Source organism: Telmatherina bonti, assembly GCF_933228915.1.
Source record: "Telmatherina bonti genome assembly, chromosome: 17".
NCBI classification, from domain to species: Eukaryota; Metazoa; Chordata; class Actinopteri; order Atheriniformes; family Telmatherinidae; genus Telmatherina; species Telmatherina bonti.
Window position 1 is genome coordinate 4,206,634 of NC_136615.1, and position 17,893 is coordinate 4,224,526.

At 46.6% G+C, this 17,893-nt stretch overlaps 1 protein-coding gene across 4 annotated transcripts in view; it reads left to right on the plus strand.

Annotated features, from left to right (window-relative positions):
- LOC306768395 (myocyte-specific enhancer factor 2C-like) overlaps nucleotides 1–17,852 on the plus strand; it is a 35,499-nt gene extending 17,647 nt beyond the window's left edge. The window contains exons 5-12 of one of the 4 annotated variants that reach the window (XR_013771657.1): nucleotides 4,105–4,248; nucleotides 4,324–4,504; nucleotides 5,489–5,533; nucleotides 9,601–9,749; nucleotides 10,519–10,648; nucleotides 10,732–10,852; nucleotides 13,461–16,718; nucleotides 16,750–17,852. Coding sequence is in view for 2 of the 4 variants with exons in the window: in XM_079256740.1 (XP_079112866.1) it covers nucleotides 4,105–4,248; nucleotides 4,324–4,504; nucleotides 5,489–5,533; nucleotides 9,601–9,749; nucleotides 10,519–10,648; nucleotides 10,732–10,852; nucleotides 13,461–13,794 (1,104 nt within the window). In the remaining 2 variants the exon portion in view is untranslated. Of the gene's footprint in view, nucleotides 1–4,104; nucleotides 4,249–4,323; nucleotides 4,505–5,488; nucleotides 5,534–9,600; nucleotides 9,750–10,518; nucleotides 10,649–10,731; nucleotides 10,853–13,460 lie in introns of all 4 variants that reach the window. The other 3 variants (XR_013771658.1, XM_079256741.1, XM_079256740.1) reach the window with 3 other exon arrangements.
- The last annotated feature ends 41 nt before the right edge of the window (nucleotides 17,853–17,893 follow it).

Consider the following 17,893-nt stretch of genomic DNA (forward strand, 5'->3'; position numbering starts at 1 on the left):
AGCCAATGAAGAGAGTCTAAAACTGGAGAAATATGATCTCTCCTGCTGGTTCTGGTCAGGACTCTGGCTGCAGAATTCTGGATCAGCTGAAGGCTTTTCAGGGCATATTTAGGACAGCCCAGTAATAGAGTTACAGTAATCTAGTCTCGAAGTAACAAAAGCGTGAACCAGTTTTTCTGCATCACTCTGAGACAGAATGTCCCTAATTTTGGCTATATTACGTAAATGAAAGAAGGCTGTTTTAGTAACCTGCTTAACATGTGGGCCAAAGGACAGGTCAGGGTCAAATATTACTCCAAGGTTTCTCACTGTAGCACTGGAAGCTAAAGTAATGCCATCCAGGTTCATTACAAAACTGGAAAATTTAGCTCTGAGTTTTTCAGATCCAAAGAGAATTACTTCAGTCTTATCTGAGTTTAAGAGGAGAAAATTTCTAGACATCCAAGTCTTTATGTCTATGAGACAATTTTGTAGCCTATCGGGCTGATTTGTTTCATCTGGTTTAAAGGATAAGTATAGTTGAGTATCATCTGCATAACAAAGAAAGTTTATTCCATGCTGTCTAATAATTTTGCCTAAAGGGAGCATATATAGCGTGAAGAGTACTGGTCCAAGTACAGAACCTTGAGGAACTCCATGACTTACTGTAGTTTGGGAGGAGGACTTGTCATTTACATGAACGAACTGAAGTCTATCAGATAAATATGATTTAAACCAGCTTAACGCTGTACCTGTAATTCCAATCACCTGTTCTAGTCTCTGTAACAGAATGTTATGATCGACTGTATCAAATGCAGCACTAAGATCAAGCAAGATAAGTACGGACACAAGTCCTTTGTCTGAGGCCATAAGAAGGTCATTAGTAACTTTCACCAATGCCGTCTCAGTGCTATGATGAGCTCTAAATCCTGACTGAAACTCCTCGCATAAATTATTTCTGCTCAGGTGGGCATGTAGCTGAGCGGAAACTATTTTCTCCAGAATTTTGGACATAAATGGGAGGTTAGATATAGGTCTATAATTTGCTATCACCTCTGGATCCAGAGATTGCTTTTTAAGTAAACGCTTGATTACAGCAGTTTTAAATGATTGTGGTACATATCCTGTCACTAAAGACATATTGATAAGACTTAGTAGTGATGTATTAATTAAAGGGAAAATGTCCTTAAAGAGGCTCGTTGGGAGAGGGTCTAAGATACAGGTGGATGGTTTAGATGAAGCTATTATTTTAGTTAATTCAGAGGGTTGGACAGGACAGAAACTATTTAGACACAAGTCAGATCCTGGTTCTAAGGATGCTTCGGAGACCACAACAGGCTCAACATTATAGGTAGAAGGAAGAGTATTGTGGATTTGATCTCTAATAGTGTCAATTTTATTCCTGAAAAAATACATGAAATCATCCCAGCTAAGTGAGAAAGGAATACATGGCTCCACAGCGCTCCGGCTCCTAGTAAGCCTAGCTACAGTGCTGAAAAGAAACCGAGGGTTGTTTTTGTTTTCCTCTATCAATGATGAATAATAAGCTGTTCTTGCCGTACGTAAGGTTTTTTTTATATTCAATTAAACTTTCTTTCCAGGTTAAGTGAGACTCCTCTAGTCCTGATGAACGCCATCTGTTTTCCAAACGCCTTGATGCCTGTTTTAGAGCTCGAAGCTGGGAATTAAACCAGGGAGCCTTCATAATCTTACCTAATTTCTTCTTCTTTAGGGGAGCAACATTATCCAAGGTTGTACGCATTGAAGCTGTTATAGTATCAGCATGTTGATCAATCTGAGCAGGAGTAAGGCTTAAAGGGGGACTCTCAGTCATGCTAACACATGGTAGAGGGGAAAAAATTGATTCAATTGATTGTTTAAATTTTGTAATATTATTGTCTGATAAACATCTACTATAGTAGAATTTATTTTTGGTCAGTTAGTAATCAAATAAAGTGAATTCAAAGGTTAATAAGAAGTGATCGGACAAGACAGGGTTTTGAGGAAATACTTTGAGCTTATCAGTCTCAATACCAGATGTTAGAACAAGATCAAGAGTGTGACCATGAGAGTGAGTGGCTCCATGGACATTTTGTGAAAACCCAATTGAGTTTAGAATAGAGCTAAAGGAAATGTTTAAACTATCATTTTCATGGTCAACATGAATATTAAAATCACCTAGTACAATGACTTTATCAGTAGTCAGCACTAACTCAGACAAGAGATCAGAGAATTGGGTCAGAAACTCGGAGTAAGGTCCAGGTGGGCGATACACTAATGCTAAAAGGAGCGGTTTCTCTCAATTCCATTTTGGATGAGATAAATTTAATGTCAGGAATTCAAAGGATTTATAGTTAGTTTTGTGCTTAGGATTAATTAAAAAATTCTGACTTAAAAATAGCTGCAACACCTCCTCCTCTGCCTGTAGTTCTAGGAATGTGAAAGTTTAAATAGTTAGCTGGCGTAGCTTCATTAATACTAACATAATCCTCTTGCTGTAACCAGGTTTCCGTAAGACAGAATAAATCAATGTGGTGATCACCTTATTTGGGAGGGATCTGATATTCAGTAGGCCACACTTTATTGTCTTATTTTCAGATTTTATTAGATCCATTGTTTTTATTTTTATGAGGTTTTCACGATTAACCCCAAAAGTGTTTTTGTGTTGTTTAATTCTTACTGCTGGGAAGTTGTATAAGGTCGGAATGGGGTTTTGGGTGGGCGGCGGCAGGTGGGAAGCTGCAGAAAAGTGTGTAGGACTACAATTCTGCCTCCTGGTCCCAACCCTGAGTTGTCAATTTAGCTGACTAATAAAAGAGTCCATATTGCTAGATAAGAGAGCGGCTCCATCCAACGTGGGATGGATGCCATCTCTCCTAATAAGACCAGGCTTTCCCCAAAAAGCGCTCCAATTATCTATAAAACCCACGTTGTTATCGGGACACCACCTAGACAACCAGCGGTTGAAGGATGACATGCGGCTAAACATGTCATCGCTGATTAAATTTGGCAAGGGACCAGAGAAAACTACGGAGTCCGACATGCTCTTGGCAAAGTTACACACCGAAGCAACATTAATTTTAGTGACCTCCGATTGGCGTAACCGGGTGTCGTTACCGCCGACGTGAATTACAATCTTACGGTATTTACGTTTAGCCTTAGTCAGCAGTTTCAAATACGATTCGACGTGGCCCGCTCTGGCCCCAGGAAGGCATTTGACTATGGTCCCCGGTGTCTCTAGAGCCACATTTCTGACTATGGAACTACCTATAATCAGGGTTTCTGCCTCAGCGGGTGTGTCGCCGAGCGGGGAAAATCTGTTAGAAACGTGAACAGGTCGGTGGTGGCCAGTGGGTTTTGGTTTGGGGCTACGCTTCCGCCTGACCGTTGTCCAGCCCGCCTCGGCTCCCGGCTGCGCGGGAACTGCTGAGGGACCGCTAGGTGGGTTAGCTGCCCTGGCTGGTAGCTCCACACTGGCTAATGGGGGCTTGCTGACTAACTGCTTCCCTAACTGAGTGCGGAGCTGGGCTTCTAACTCACAGAGCCTCGCCTCCAAAGCTGCCAAGCTGCTACACTTAATACACCTACCGTTATCACTAAAGGAGGCGGAGGAGTAGCTAAACATCAGACACACCGAGCAAGAAAAGGCAGGGGACTGGGGTGTGGGAAGAGAGCTAGCAGCCATGCTAAAACCGAGTGCTTGGGCTGTTTAAGTCAGTAAACAGAAAGCCTAAGATCCCGAAAATAAATGCAATATATAGAACAGTGGTTTGGGAAGATTTTGTGCGCTGAAGTGAGTGGTTGGTTAGCGATAGATAGAAGTTAGAAAGAGGTTAAAAGAGCCAACGGCTCGTAGTCCACAGTGACACACGCTAGGGAAACAGGAAATGACACAATACGTTACCGCAACGTCAGAACGTCCGAGTCGAAGAACCAATCAAAAGAGCCAATCAGAACGTCTGTCTGACCTTCTGTCTTTCTGTGTGTGTGTGTGTGTGTGTGTGTGTGTGTGTGTGTATGTGTGCGTGTGTGTGTGCCTGTTTGTGTATGTGTGCGTGTGTGTGTGCCTGTTTGTGTATGTGTGCGTGTGTGTGTGTCTGTGTGTGTGTGTGTGTGTGTGTGTAGACGCTGCGTAAGAAGGGCTTAAACGGCTGCGACAGTCCCGACATCGAGGCCGACGATTCTGCAGGCCAGAGCCCGGAGTCGGACGAGAAGTACCGGAAGATCAACGAAGACCTGGACCTGATGATCAGCAGACAGAGGATCTGTGTACGTCTCCTCTGCTGCCTCCCAGCCCAACATCATCAATCAGCCGACTGATAACGCCGCTCTCCTCTTCATCAGCAGGGCCTTCCTCCCTCCAGCTACGACATGGGGGTCTCCATCCCAGTCGGCAGTCCTGGCGGGCTGCTGTACTCCCACCAGGCCATGGGGGGCGCTCTGGGCAACCTGCTGCCGGTCTCCCACCCTGCCCTGCAGAGGAACAGCATGTCCCCTCAGAGACCTCCCAGCACCGGGAACACCGGTCAGTCCAGGACCCTGCATGGTGGAGCTGAAGGAAAAGTCCAGTTTGTTTCAGCTTCGTGGTCCACCGTGGTGCCTTCACTGTCACATGAAAAAATCAGAAACTGGCTAAAATATAATATAAGGCTGTTCAGGTTAACTGGGGAGTGACGCGTTAACGCAGAGTCCTTTTACCGACGTTAATTATCACGGGCAGGTTGGCGTCGTTTCAGGAAGCAATTGCTGTGGTTCTGATTCCGCACAGAACGGGTCTGATGGAGAACTTGTTATGACCGGTTCTGTTTAATAATCTGCTCACAGGAGCTGTGAAGTAAACTAGACGCCATTCACCATTTGTTTTGAAACATGGTCACTTCGGGCTACAACACAAACACTTCCTGTTCCAGTGTTTCAGAATAAAGGTTCTGCTTCCTGCAGTTTGTGCAAATATTACATCTTCCATCTGGACAAACTGCAGAAGCTGGAAACGCTGCTGCCCTGCAGCACATTTCATCCTGTTTATAAGTTTGTTATAAACAATCGGCAACCTCCAGAGTTAAGCCAAAACCTGAAGTTCCCCCTTCATCTACTAGGGGCTGCAAAACCAATTTCACAGCAGAAATAAACATGTTTACAGCAGAAATAAACATGTTTACAGCAGGAATAAACATGTTTACAGCAGGTACCCGATCTCCCGCTTCAGTAGGAAGAACGTGACGTAGCTTTAGCCTGCTTACCTCCGTTAGTTTGCTCGATGTCAATCATCCACCATGACGCTCACAGCCCCCCCTCTCAGCTCCACCTCTTTGTCCATATTTGTATTTTCCGGGTGAGACAACACGCATTCCCCTGCCAAGATGGTGATGGTAGGAACCGCCCACCAACACAAAGCTGAAAAAACTGGATTTTGTGTTTTTCTCCATTTTTTGCTGCTGACTGTAGAATATATGTGTGCATATGTAGCAGCCTCTGTTTCCATGGCAACCGCTTGTGTTTGTGTTTCTAGGCTTGATGTGTTCGGATCTGACGAGCACCGTCGTCTCCAGTGTCGGTAAGAAACTAATCTTCTGTCTTATCGAACACCTTCTATGATTGGTTAAAGCTGCTGTTATGCAAATGTGTTCCATGGTGATGAAATGATAAATCCGACATGGTCTACGTCATGTGATCCAACATGATTCCTAAATGCATTCGGAATAACGACGTTGGTTCCGGCATCACTCCAAAATCTCTCCAGTATCATTCCAACCTCCTTCTGGTGTCATTCCAACATTGTTCCGGCAGAGTTCTGGTATCATTCCAACATGGATCTAGTGTCATTACAATCTTTATTTGGCATCATTCCAACACCAGTCTGGCATCATTTCAACATCTCTCTGGGATCACTTCAACATCGTTCCTGTATCATTCCAACATCGTCATTCCTACATCGTTTCTGCTTTATTCATACAGTTCTGGCGTCATTCGAACATCATTCCAGTACTGTTCCGGTATCATTCCAACATGGATTGGGGATTGTTCCAAAATCTTTTCGGTATCATTCCAACATCGTTTCCACATCATTTCGACACAGTTCAGGCATAATTCCAACATCTTTCTGGCATCACTTCAATATTGTTTCTGCATCATTCCAATATCTTTTCAATATCATTCCAACATGGGTCCGGTATCATTCCAAAATCTTTTTGGTATCATTCAAACATCATTTCTACATCATTCCGACACAGTTCTGGCATTATTCCAACATCATTCCAGTACTGTTCCAATATCATTCCAACATGGATCTGTGATCATTCCAAAATTTTTTTCACTATCATTTCAACATAATTTTTGCTTCATTCCGACACAGTTCTGGCATCATTCCAACTTGGTTCTAATATCATTCCAATATCTTTCTGGTGTCATTCTAACATCATTCCCGTACTGTTCCGGTATCACTCCATAATTAATCCGGGATCGTTCCAAAATCTTTTCGGTATCATTCCAACATCGTTTCTGTATCATTCCGAAACAGGTCAGGCATTATTCCAACATCTTTCTGGCATCACTTAAACATAGTTCCTGCATCATTCCAATATCTTTTCAGTATCATTCCAATATGGTTCCGGTATCATTCCAACATGGTTCCAGTATCATTCCAACATCTTTCTGGTGTCATTCCAGCATCATTCCAGTCCTGTTCCGGTATCATTCCAACATGGATCCAGGATCGTTCCAAAATCTTTTCGGTATCATTCCAACATCATTTCTGCATTATTCCGACATAGTTCTAGCTTTATTCCAACATGTATGATTCCAACATTGTTCCGGCATCATTCCGGCAGAGTTCTGGTATGATTCCAACATAGGTCTAGCGTCATTCCAATCTCTATTTGGCATTATTCCAACATCAGTCTGGCATCATTCCAACATCTCTCTGGGATCACTTCAACATTGTTCCAATATTCATTCCAACATGGATCCGCAATTGTTCCAAAGTTTTTTTCGCCATCATTCCAACATAGTTTCTGCTTTATTCCGACACAGTTCTGCCGTCATTCGAACATCATTCCAGTACTGTTCCAATATCATTCCAACATGGATCTGGGATTGTTCCAAAATCTTTTCGGTATCATTCCAACATCGTTTCCACATCATTTTGACACAGTTCTGACATTATTCCAACATCTTCTGTCATCACTTCAATATTGTTTCTGCATCATTCCAATATCTTTTCAATATCATTCCAACGTGGGTCCAGTATCATTCCAACATGGATCTGGGATTGTTCCAAAATCTTTTTGGTATCATTCCAGCATTGTTTCTACATCATTCCGACACAGTTCTGGCATCATTCCAACTTGGTTCCAGTATCATTCCAACATCTTTCTGGTGTCATTCTAACATCATTCCAGTACTGTTCCGGTATTATTCCAAAATTAATCCAGCATCGTTCCAAAATCTTTTCGATATCATTCCAACATAGTTTCTGTATCATTCCGAAACAGGTCAGGCATTATTCCAACATCTTTCTGGCATCACTTCAACATAGTTCCTGCATCATTCCAATATCTTTTCAGTATCATTCCAATATGGTTCCGGTATCATTCTAACATGGATCCGGGATCATTTCAATATCTTTTCGGTTGCATTCCCACCCAGTTCTGGCATCATTCCAGCATGGTTCCAGTATCATTCCAACATCTTTATGGTGTCATTCCAACATCATTCCAGTCCTGTTCCGGTATCATTCCAACATGGATCCAGGATCATTCCAAAATCTTTTCGGTATCATTCCAACATCGTTTCTGCATTATTGCGACAGAGTTCTGGCTTTATTCCAACATGGTTCCAGTGTCATTCCAACATTGTTCCGGCATCATTCCAGCAGAGTTCTGGTATCATTCCAACATGGCTCTAGTGTCATTCCAATGTCTATTTGGCATCATTCCAACATCTTTCCTGCATCATTCAAATATATTTTCTCTGTATCATTCCTACATGGTTCTAGTGCCATTCCAATGTCTATTTGGCATCATTCCAACATCTTTCCTGCATCATTCAAAAATCTTTTTAGTAACATTCCTACATGGTTCTAGTGTCATTCCAATCTTTATTTGGCATCATTCTAAAATCAGTCTGGTATCATTCCAACATCTCTCTGGCATCACTTCAACATTGTTCCTGCATCATTCCAATAACTTTCCAGTATCATTCCAACATGGTTCTGGTATCATTCCAACGTGAATCCAGGATCGTTCCAAAATCTTTTCGGTATCATTCCAACATCGTTTCTGTATCATTCCGAAAATGGTCAGGCATTATTCCAACATGGTTCTAGTGTCATTCCAATCTTTATTTGGCATCATTCCATCATTCCTGCTTCATTACAATATCTTTTCAGTATCATTCCAATATGGTTCTGGTATAATTCCAACATGGATCCGGGATTGTTCCAAAATCTTTTCGGTTGCATTCCTACATGGTATTGGCATCATTCCGACATGGTTCCAGTATCATTCCAACATCTTTCTGGTGTCATTCCAACATCCTTCCAGTCCTGTTCCGGTATCATTCCAACATTCCTGCTTCATTACAATATCTTTTCAGTATCATTCCAATATGGTTCTGGTATAATTCCAACATGGATCCGGGATTGTTCCAAAATCTTTTCGGTTGCATTCCTACATGGTATTGGCATCATTCCGACATGGTTCCAGTATCATTCCAACATCTTTCTGGTGTCATTCCAACATCCTTCCAGTCCTGTTCCGGTATCATTCCAACATGGATCCAGTAACGTTCCAAAATCTTTTCGGTATCATTCCAACATTGTTTCTGCATTATTCCGACACAGTTCTGGCATGATTCCAACATGGTTCCAGGATCATTCCAACATCTTTCTGGCATCACTTCAACATCGTTCCTGCATCATTCTAGTAACTTTCCAGTATCATTCCAACATTTTTCCGGCATTATTCCAACATGGTTTCAGTATCATTTCAACATGTATCCGGTATCATTCCAACATCATTCCGGCATCATTCCAACCTCCTTCTGGTGTCATTCCAACATTGTTCTGGCATCCTTCCAACATGGGGACAGCATTATTCCAACATCAATCCCATATATTCCCAGAGTCAAGGCTGGTTTTTCCCATGTTTAGGTTTAATTCTGATGTTACATTTTTTCCAGAGAAATTTTGTTCCGGAAACATCCAGCAGGGATGATTTCATGCGTCTCGGTGATGATCAAATATCCAGCCATGTTTCCTTCGTGTTTAACTAAATCCTGGCTGGATTTTTCCAGAACAGTTTGGCTAGTCTAAATCCCAAATGATGTGTTTGGGACGCATCAGCTGACAGAACCTTCAAGTAAGTAGCCTCAGAACCAGAGGTTCTGTAAATCAGGCAAAATCCACTTTATGATAGAACAGAAGGAATATTCAGTCAAATTTCTGGATTCCTTCATGAAATCTTTCCATTTTCCTCCTGAGGTGAACAGGAACACTCGATCCAGTTATTCATGAGGAAGAAGCAAATAAATTTAAATATTAATTAGATTGATGTAAATGAGCCGAAACGGATTGAAGGCAGTAAGATGTAATGTGTAAACGCATCCCATCTCCATGTCTTCCAGGCAACGGTGGCTACAGCTCCCACTGCTCCTCCCCTGGACTTTTGTCTCCAGGTAGGAACATGGACAAGTCTCCTCCCTCCATGAGCCGTAAGCCAGACCTCCGGACGCTGATGCAGCCCTCCAACAAATGCGCCATCATGCCGACCGTTGTGAGTGTCCGTTTCATCCCTCTGCTTTCCCTTCATGAGCTAGTTTTGATGTCTGGACTAATTTTAGTTTGTGTTTAACGCTGCCTGCAGTGTGAGGACTTTGACCTTATGTTGGTAAGTACGTCTCACGTTTCTCATCCTGCAGGACGTCACAAGACCACGTGCAGCTCATCCTGTTAGTAAACGTAGAAACATCTAATTATCACCCTGGAAAATGTCACTTTGCTGCTGTTTAGTCGACTTCATGACGCTTTTCTTACACAACTACAAGAAAAATATCAGCTTAAAATTGATTCAAATACTTTCCGCAGTATCCAGTAACATGAAGGTTCACCTGATGAGGGTGCCACGATCCGGTGTAAAAGCAGCCGTCACCAAATGGTGATTTAAATGATTTTTCTTGCTAAGATGGAAGCACCATAATGAGCAAACATGTTTACAAAATGTTTAAGGAGGAATTAACTCTAGAAGATGAGAAAAAGCTCAAACCATCATCATGGAAACAGACCTTAATGACGTTGGTTAGGTGTGTTGGTCCATACAGGAGCTTAACATCTGAATGTTGATAATTTTCTGATTAAAACTGTTTAATTTCATGTTAAACCTGACAACTCCTCCCCCTGCTGGCAGAAACTGGTTTTGCTCTTTATATTTCCTGTTTGGGTTGTTTGAAATCAGCTGATATTCACGATGTTTTGTTTTGGTTTGTAGTCCTTTCACGCCAATTCTGAACCAAGCTGATCTGGTCTTTGTTGTGGCTTCCTTCCAGAACCAGAGGATAAACCACTCCCAGACGGCCCAGACCATGTCCACTCCAGCCGTCTCCATCGCCACCCCGGCTCTTCCCGGTCAGGGGATGGCGGCGTATCCGTCCACTCTCTCCTCTTCATACGGCACAGGTGAGTCCAGGTAAACGGTTCTGTCCCGTCAAGCTCCGCCTCCTGGATTCTGGTGATGGAGACAGTGCTGTTTGTCTCCTCAGAGTTCTCCCTCGGCGCTGACCTGTCGTCTCTGTCCGGGTTTGGAAGTTCTGGTCTGGGCTCAGTGGTGAGCTGGCAGCAACAGATCCAGAACCTGCAGCACTCGGCGCTTGGACACATGGGGTGAGTTGCAGGACCCGGTTCTGTAGCAGACCGGGTCAGATCATAAACAAGGATCCAGTTCTGTAGCGGAGTGATTGGGAGGCATGCCCCCCCACCCCCCGAACCCAAACCGTGTTTTGTTGTTGGACGTCTGTGCTTGTTATGGATTGTCCATAACGAACACTATGTTCCAACTAAGAGTGCCCATATGTACACCTGGCATCAGGATTTTGTTGTTGCATTATTGGACCTGCGGCCACATGCCTTGGACACTCGGGTGAAGACGGGGGCGGAGCTGTCAACTGATCACCACCTGGTGGTGAGTTGGCTCAGATGGTGGGGGAGGAAGCCGGTCAGATCTGGCAGGCCCAAACGTGTTGTGAGGGTCTGCTGGGAACGTCTGGCTGAGTCCCCCGTCAGAGCGAGTTTCAACTCCCACCTTCAGCAGAGCTTCAACCATGTCCCGAGTGAGGCGGGGGACATTGAGTCCGAATGGGCTGTGTTCTGTGCCTCTATTGTTGAGGCGGCCAGCCGGAGCTGTGGCTGTAAGGTTGTTGGTGCCTGTCGTGGTGGTAATCCCAGGTTGGTGGACACCAGCAGTGAGGGATGCCGTCAAGCTGAAGAAGGAGTCCTATCGGGCCTTCTTGGCCTGTGGGACTCTGGAGGCAGCTGATGGGTACCGACAGACTAAGCGGCATGCGGCTTCGGCTGTCTCCAAGGCAAAAACTCGGGCATGGGAGGAGTTCGGCGAGGCCATGGAGAAAGACTTCTGGACGGCTTTGAGGAGATTCTGGTCCACCATCCGGCGGCTCAGGAGGGGGAAGCAGTGCTCCATCAATACTGTGTACAGTGGAGATGGAGAACTGCTGACCTCAACTCAGGACGTTGTGGGTCGGTGGAGGGAATACTTCGAAGACCTCCTCAATCCTACCAACACATCTTGCGATGAGGAAGCAGAGCTGGTGGACTCAGGGGTGGACTCTCCTATCTCTGGGGCTGAAGTCGCTGAGGTGGTCAAAAAGCTCCTTGGTGGCAAGGCCCCGGGGGTGGATGAGATCCGCCCGGAGTTCCTTAAGGCTCTGGATGCTGTGGGGCTGTCCTGGCTGACACACCTCTGCAGCATCGCGTGGACATCGGGGACAGTACCGCTGGACTGGCAGACTGGGGTGGTGGTCCCCTTTTTTAAGAAGGGGCACCAAAAGGTGTGTTCCAATCACAGGGGAATCACACTCCTCAGCCTCCCTGGTAAGGTCTATTCAGGGGTCCTGCAGAGGAGGGTCAGCCAGATAGTTGAATCTCGGATTGAGGAGGAGCAGTGTGGTTTTCGTCCTGGTCGCGGAACAGTGGACCAGCTCTATACCCTCTTTGGGGTCCTGGAGGGGGCATGGGAGTTTGCCCAACCAGTCTACATGTGCTTTGTGGACCTGGAGAAGGCATTCAGCCGTGTCCCCCGTGGGCTCCTGTGGGGGGTACTTCAGGAGTATGGGGTACCGGACCCCCTTGTACGAGCTGTCCGGTCCCTGTACGACAGGTGTCAGAGCTTGGTCCGCATTGCCGGTAGTAAGTCGGATTAGTTTCCGGTGAGGGTTGGACTCCACCAAGGCTGCCCTTTATCACCGATTCTGTTCATAACTTATATGGACAGAATTTCTAGGTGCAGCCGAGGTGTTGAGGGGATCCGGCTTGGTGGCCTCAGGATTGGGTCCCTGCTTTTTGCGGATGACGTGGTCCTGTTGGCTTCATCTGGTCGTGATCTCCAGCTCTCACTTGAGCGATTCGTGGCTGAGTGTGAAGCGGCTGGGATGAAAATCAGCACCTCCAAATCTGAGACCATGGTCCTCAGCCGGAATAGGGTGGATTGCCCTCTCCGGGTCGGGAGTCAGGTCCTGCCTCAAGTGGAGGAGTTTAAATATCTCGGGGTCTTGTTCACGAGTGAGGGAAGGATGGAGCGCGAGATCGACAGACGGATCGGTGCGGCGTCTGCAGTAATGCGAACTCTGCGCCGGTCTGTCGTGGTGAAGAAGGAGCTGAGCCAGAAGGTGAAGCTCTCGATTTACCAGTCGATCTACGTTCCTACCCTCACCTATGGTCATGAGCTGTGGGTCGTGACGAAAGAAGGAGATCTCGTATACAGGCAGCTGAAATGAGTTTCTCCGCAGGGTGGCCGGGCTCTCCCTTAGAGATAGGGTGAGGAGCTCAGTCATCCGGGAGGAGATCAGAGTAGAGCCGCTGCTCCTCCGCATCGAGAGGAACCAGTTGAGGTGGCTCGGGCATCTGGTCAGGATGCCTCCTGGACCTCCCTGGTGAGGTGTTCCAGGCACGTCCCTCTGGGAGGAGACCCCGGGGAAGACCCAGGACACGCTGGAGGGATTATATCTCTCGGCTGGCCTGGGAACGCCTCGGGATCCCCCCGCAGAGTTGGCAAATGTGGCTGGGGAGAGGGAAGTCTGGGCTTCCCTGCTTAGGCTGCTGCCCCCACGACCCGACCCCGGATAACCGGCAGAAGATGGATGGATGGACGGTTCTGTTGCAGACCGGGTCGGACGTTAAATAAACTGGTTCCAGATTCAGACAGCTGAACAGTCTGGTTCTGGTTCTGAACCGGCTTTCTGTCCTTCTGTACTTCCAGGAACGTGTGTCAGAACTCCAACCTGAACCTCCAGTCAGCCCATCAGAACCTCCACATCAAGTGCGAGCCGTCGTCCCCCCCTGGAGACCGGAGCCTGGCGATGGTGGGCGCCATGACCCCGGCTGGGTATGGCACCGCTGGCCGGGGTTCTGGAGAACTGGGCTGTTCCCCTGGCGACAGCGCATCCAGCTGCGGCAGCTCGTATGAAGGCAGCGAGGAGCGCGAGGATCACCATGGCAACGACAGCTTTCTGCTCCGACCCCCACTGGGTCCGGAGGAACGCCACAGCCCGTCAGTGAAGCGGATGCGTCTCTCTGAGGGATGGGCGACATGATGGGGAGGGTCCGAGACCCGGTGGGGGGGGGGGATACGTTACTTTGTAGTATTACCATATTATGTACTGAGCGTGCTCTAACTGTCACACGCACACGTTGTCATGGAGACGGTCTAACTGTCACACGCACACGTCATGGAGACAGGAGTATCAGCTGATTCCACAACATGGATGAAAATCCAAATGTCCTCACAGGTTGGGATCAGAAGTTCGACCCAAAAACCAACCCAGTAGATCAGATGTCCGGGTCAGGACTTGGACAGGTTTCTGGATCACAAGCTGGACAGGTTTCTGGGTCAGGATCTGGACCGGTTTCTGGGTCAAGACCTGGACAGGTTTCTGGGTCAGGATCTGGACAGGTTTCCGGGTCAGAACCTGAACAGGTTTTCAGGTCAGGACCTGGACAGGTATCTGGATCAGAACCCGGACAGGTTTCCGGGTCAGGACCTAGACCAGTTTCTGGATCAGAACCTGGACAGGTTGTCAGGTCAGGACCTGGACAGGTTTCTGGGTCAGGACCGAGACCAGTTTCTGGGTCAGAACCTGGACAGGTTTCCAGTCCATCTCAAAGCCAAACATCTGCTCTCCGTCCCAGGAGGACCAACATCAGGTTTTTGGCCTGCAGGAAGAACCTGGAGAACCCAGACAGAAAGAACCAGCTGGTTCTTTGATTGGTCAGCTCTCAATGAGGCTCCGCCCACCGTCTGAAATAACTAAATATGATGTCATCATCATCATCATCAAAAGTCGAAACGAGTTTTTATATAAAAATATTTTCATGTTGTGTATCAGCTGAGTTATATCTTCATCATCATCATCAGCTACATGTACTGCTGGTTTGGTGTGTGTGTGTGTGTGTGTGTGTGTGTGTGTGTGTGTGTGTGTGTGTGTGTATGTGTGTGGTGGTCTCTGAGGAAAACTTGGTGGTGGTCTCTGTGGAAAACTTGGTGGTGGCCTCTGGTCTGAGGAAGACTTGGTGGTGGTCTTTGAGGAAAACTTGGTGGTGGTCTCTGTGGAAAACTTGGTGGTGGCCTCTGGTCTGAGGAAGACTTGGTGGTGGTCTTTGAGGAAAACTTGGTGGTGGTCTCTGTGGAAAACTTGGTGGTGGCCTCTGGTCTGAGGAAGACTTGGTGGTGGTCTCTGAGGAAAACTTGGTGGTGGTCGCTGAGGAAGACTTGGTGGTGGTCTCTGAGGAAAACTTGGTGGTGGTCGCTGAGGAAGACTTGGTGGTGGTCTCTGAGGAAAACTTGGTGGTGGTCTCTGAGGAAAACTTGGTGGTGGTCTCTGGTCTATGAGGAGGTTTTTGTGGTGGTCTCTGGTCGATAAGAAGGTTTCAGTGGCGGTCTTTGGTCTCTGAGGAAGACTTGGTGGTGGTCTCTGGTCTCTGAGGAAGACTTTGTGGTGGACTCTGAGAAAGACTTGGTGGTGGTCTCTGAGGAGGTTTTGGTGGTGGTACCTGGTCTCTGAGGAAGTTTTGGTGGTGGTATCTGGTCTCTGAGGAGGTTTTGTGGGTGGTCTCTGGTCTTTTAGGAGGTTTTGGTGTCAATCTCTTATGGGGTTTTGGTGGTGGTCTCTGGTCTCTAAGGAGGTTTTGGTGGTGGTATCTGGTCTATAAGAGGGTTTTGATGGCAGTCTCTGGTCTCTGAGGAGGTTTTGGTGGTGGTCTCTGGTCTATAAGAAGGTTTTGGTGGTGGTCTCTGGTCTCTGAGGAGGTTTTGGTGGTGGTCTCTGGTCTATAAGAAGGTTTTGGTGGTGGTCTCTGGTCTCTGAGGAGGTTTTGGTGGTGGTCTCTGGTCTATAAGAAGGTTTTGGTGGTGGTCTCTGAAGAGGTTTTGGTGGTGGTCTCTGGTCTCTGACAAGGTTTTGGTGTGGTATCTGGTCTGTAAGAAGGTTTTGGTGGTGGTCTCTGAAGAGGTTCTGGTGGTGGTCTCTGAAGATGTTTTGGTGGTGGTCTCTGGTCTCTGAAGAGGTTTTGGCGGTGGTCTCTGAAGATGTTTTGGTGGTGGTCTCTGGTCTCTGAAGATGTTTTGGTGGATGTCTCTGGTCTCTGACAAGGTTTTGGTGTGGTATCTGGTCTGTAAGAAGGTTTTGGTGGTGGTCTCTGAAGAGGTTTTGGTGGTGGTGTCTGGTCTCTGAAGAGGTTTTGGTGGTGGTCTCTGAAGATGTTTTGGTGGTGGTCTCTGGTCTCTGAAGATGTTTTGGTGGTGGTCTCTGACAAGGTTTTGGTGTGGTATCTGGTCTGTAAGAAGGTTTTGGTGGTGGTCTCTGAAGAGGTTTTGGTGGTGGTCTCTGGTCTCTGAAGAGGTTTTGGTGGTGGTCTCTGGTCTATAAGAAGGTTTTGGTGGTGGTCTCTGGTCTCTGAGGAGGTTTTGGTGGTGGTCTCTGGTCTATAAGTAGGTTTTGGTGGTGGTCTCTGGTCTCTGAGGAGGTTTTGGTGGTGGTTTCTGGTCTCTGAGGAGGTTTTGGTGGTGGTCTCTGGTCTATAAGAAGGTTTTGGTGGTGGTCTCTGGTCTCTGAGGAGGTTTTGGTGGTGGTCTCTGGTCTATAAGTAGGTTTTGGTGGTGGTCTCTGGTCTCTGAGGAGGTTTTGGTGGTGGTCTCTGGTCTATAAGACGGTTTTGGTGGTGGTCTCTGAAGAGGTTTTGGTGGTGGTCTCTGGTCTCTGACAAGGTTTTGGTGTGGTATCTGGTCTGTAAGAAGGTTTTGGTGGTGGTCTCTGAAGATGTTTTGGTGGTGGTCTCTGGTCTCTGACAAGGTTTTGGTGTGGTATCTGGTCTGTAAGAAGGTTTTGGTGGTGGTCTCTGAAGATGTTTTGGTGGTGGTCTCTGGTCTCTGACAAGGTTTTGGTGTGGTATCTGGTCTGTAAGAAGGTTTTGGTGGTGGTCTCTGAAGATGTTTTGGTGGTGGTCTCTGGTTCCTGAAGATGTTTTGGTGGTGGTCTCTGGTCTCTGACAAGGTTTTGGTGTGGTATCTGGTCTGTAAGAAGGTTTTGGTGGTGGTCTCTGAAGATGTTTTGGTGGTGGTCTCTGGTTCCTGAAGATGTTTTGGTGGTGGTCTCTGAAGATGTTTTGGTGGTGGTCTCTGATCTCTGAGGTTTTGGTGGTGGTCTCTGATCTCTGAGGAGGTTTTGGTGGTGGTCTCTGATCTCTGAGGTTTTGTTGTGAACTGGATTCATTGATGAGAAAATTTCACTGGATGAAAAATATTTTTATAAGGTTTTTTCTTTAGTTTTTAGATCCAACATTAAAATGCGGAAGAAAAAAAAAAAGTGAAACCGAACTAGAACCAGGTTTATCAGAGTCTTCAGGGTCCTCTAGTGGTGGAAATCAGGAACTGCAGCGTTGTTCCGACAGAATGTTTGGATCTTAAATTAATAATAAAAACGTGCCGTTCTGGGTGGAGTTCTCTCCGGGTTCTCCGGGTTCCTCCCGCCCACCAGACGTGTGTGTTTGGCGTTGATCGTCTCGCCGTAGGATAGAGCAGGAAATAAACTATATCTGGTATAAAATGAAATCCAGAAATCTGTGTTTGTAAATATCATCATGGAGTTTGATGTGCTTCATTTTCACGGCTTTATTAACATGTCTGTCACTCAGAGTTCCGGGCGAGCTCGAGGCGTCATCGGGTTTCGCCAGAAGCGGGAAGTCTTCTGCATTCAGGGAGGTTTTATGTTGAGCTGCCTCCATGCTCGCAGTCAGACCAGTGTCTGTGTCGGACTTGTTGGAGGATTCTTCACATTTGAATATTTTGGATAAAAACTGTATATTTGGATCTGGAACCCTCCTTCATCCCTCCTCTTCATCCTCGAGCCAGGAGCCCGGATGGAGGTCGGGGTGTAAACTGATCCTCACGCGGCGACGTCGGTTCCCCCCCACCGTAGAGTCCCTCCCTGCGACGTGAGAGCGTCGGCGGCATCAGCTGGACTTTTGTCGCCACCAGGAGATGATGATGAATAAAAGAAGCGCATCTATGCTGCAGATTATGTACAGACGTCCTCCCTCACTGACGTGGTCGTGTTTGTTTTTCAGATAAATATAAATAAAGGCTCTGTTACAATCATGTCTGTGTCTGTTCTCTTTACGTCCCTGATCCAACCGGCT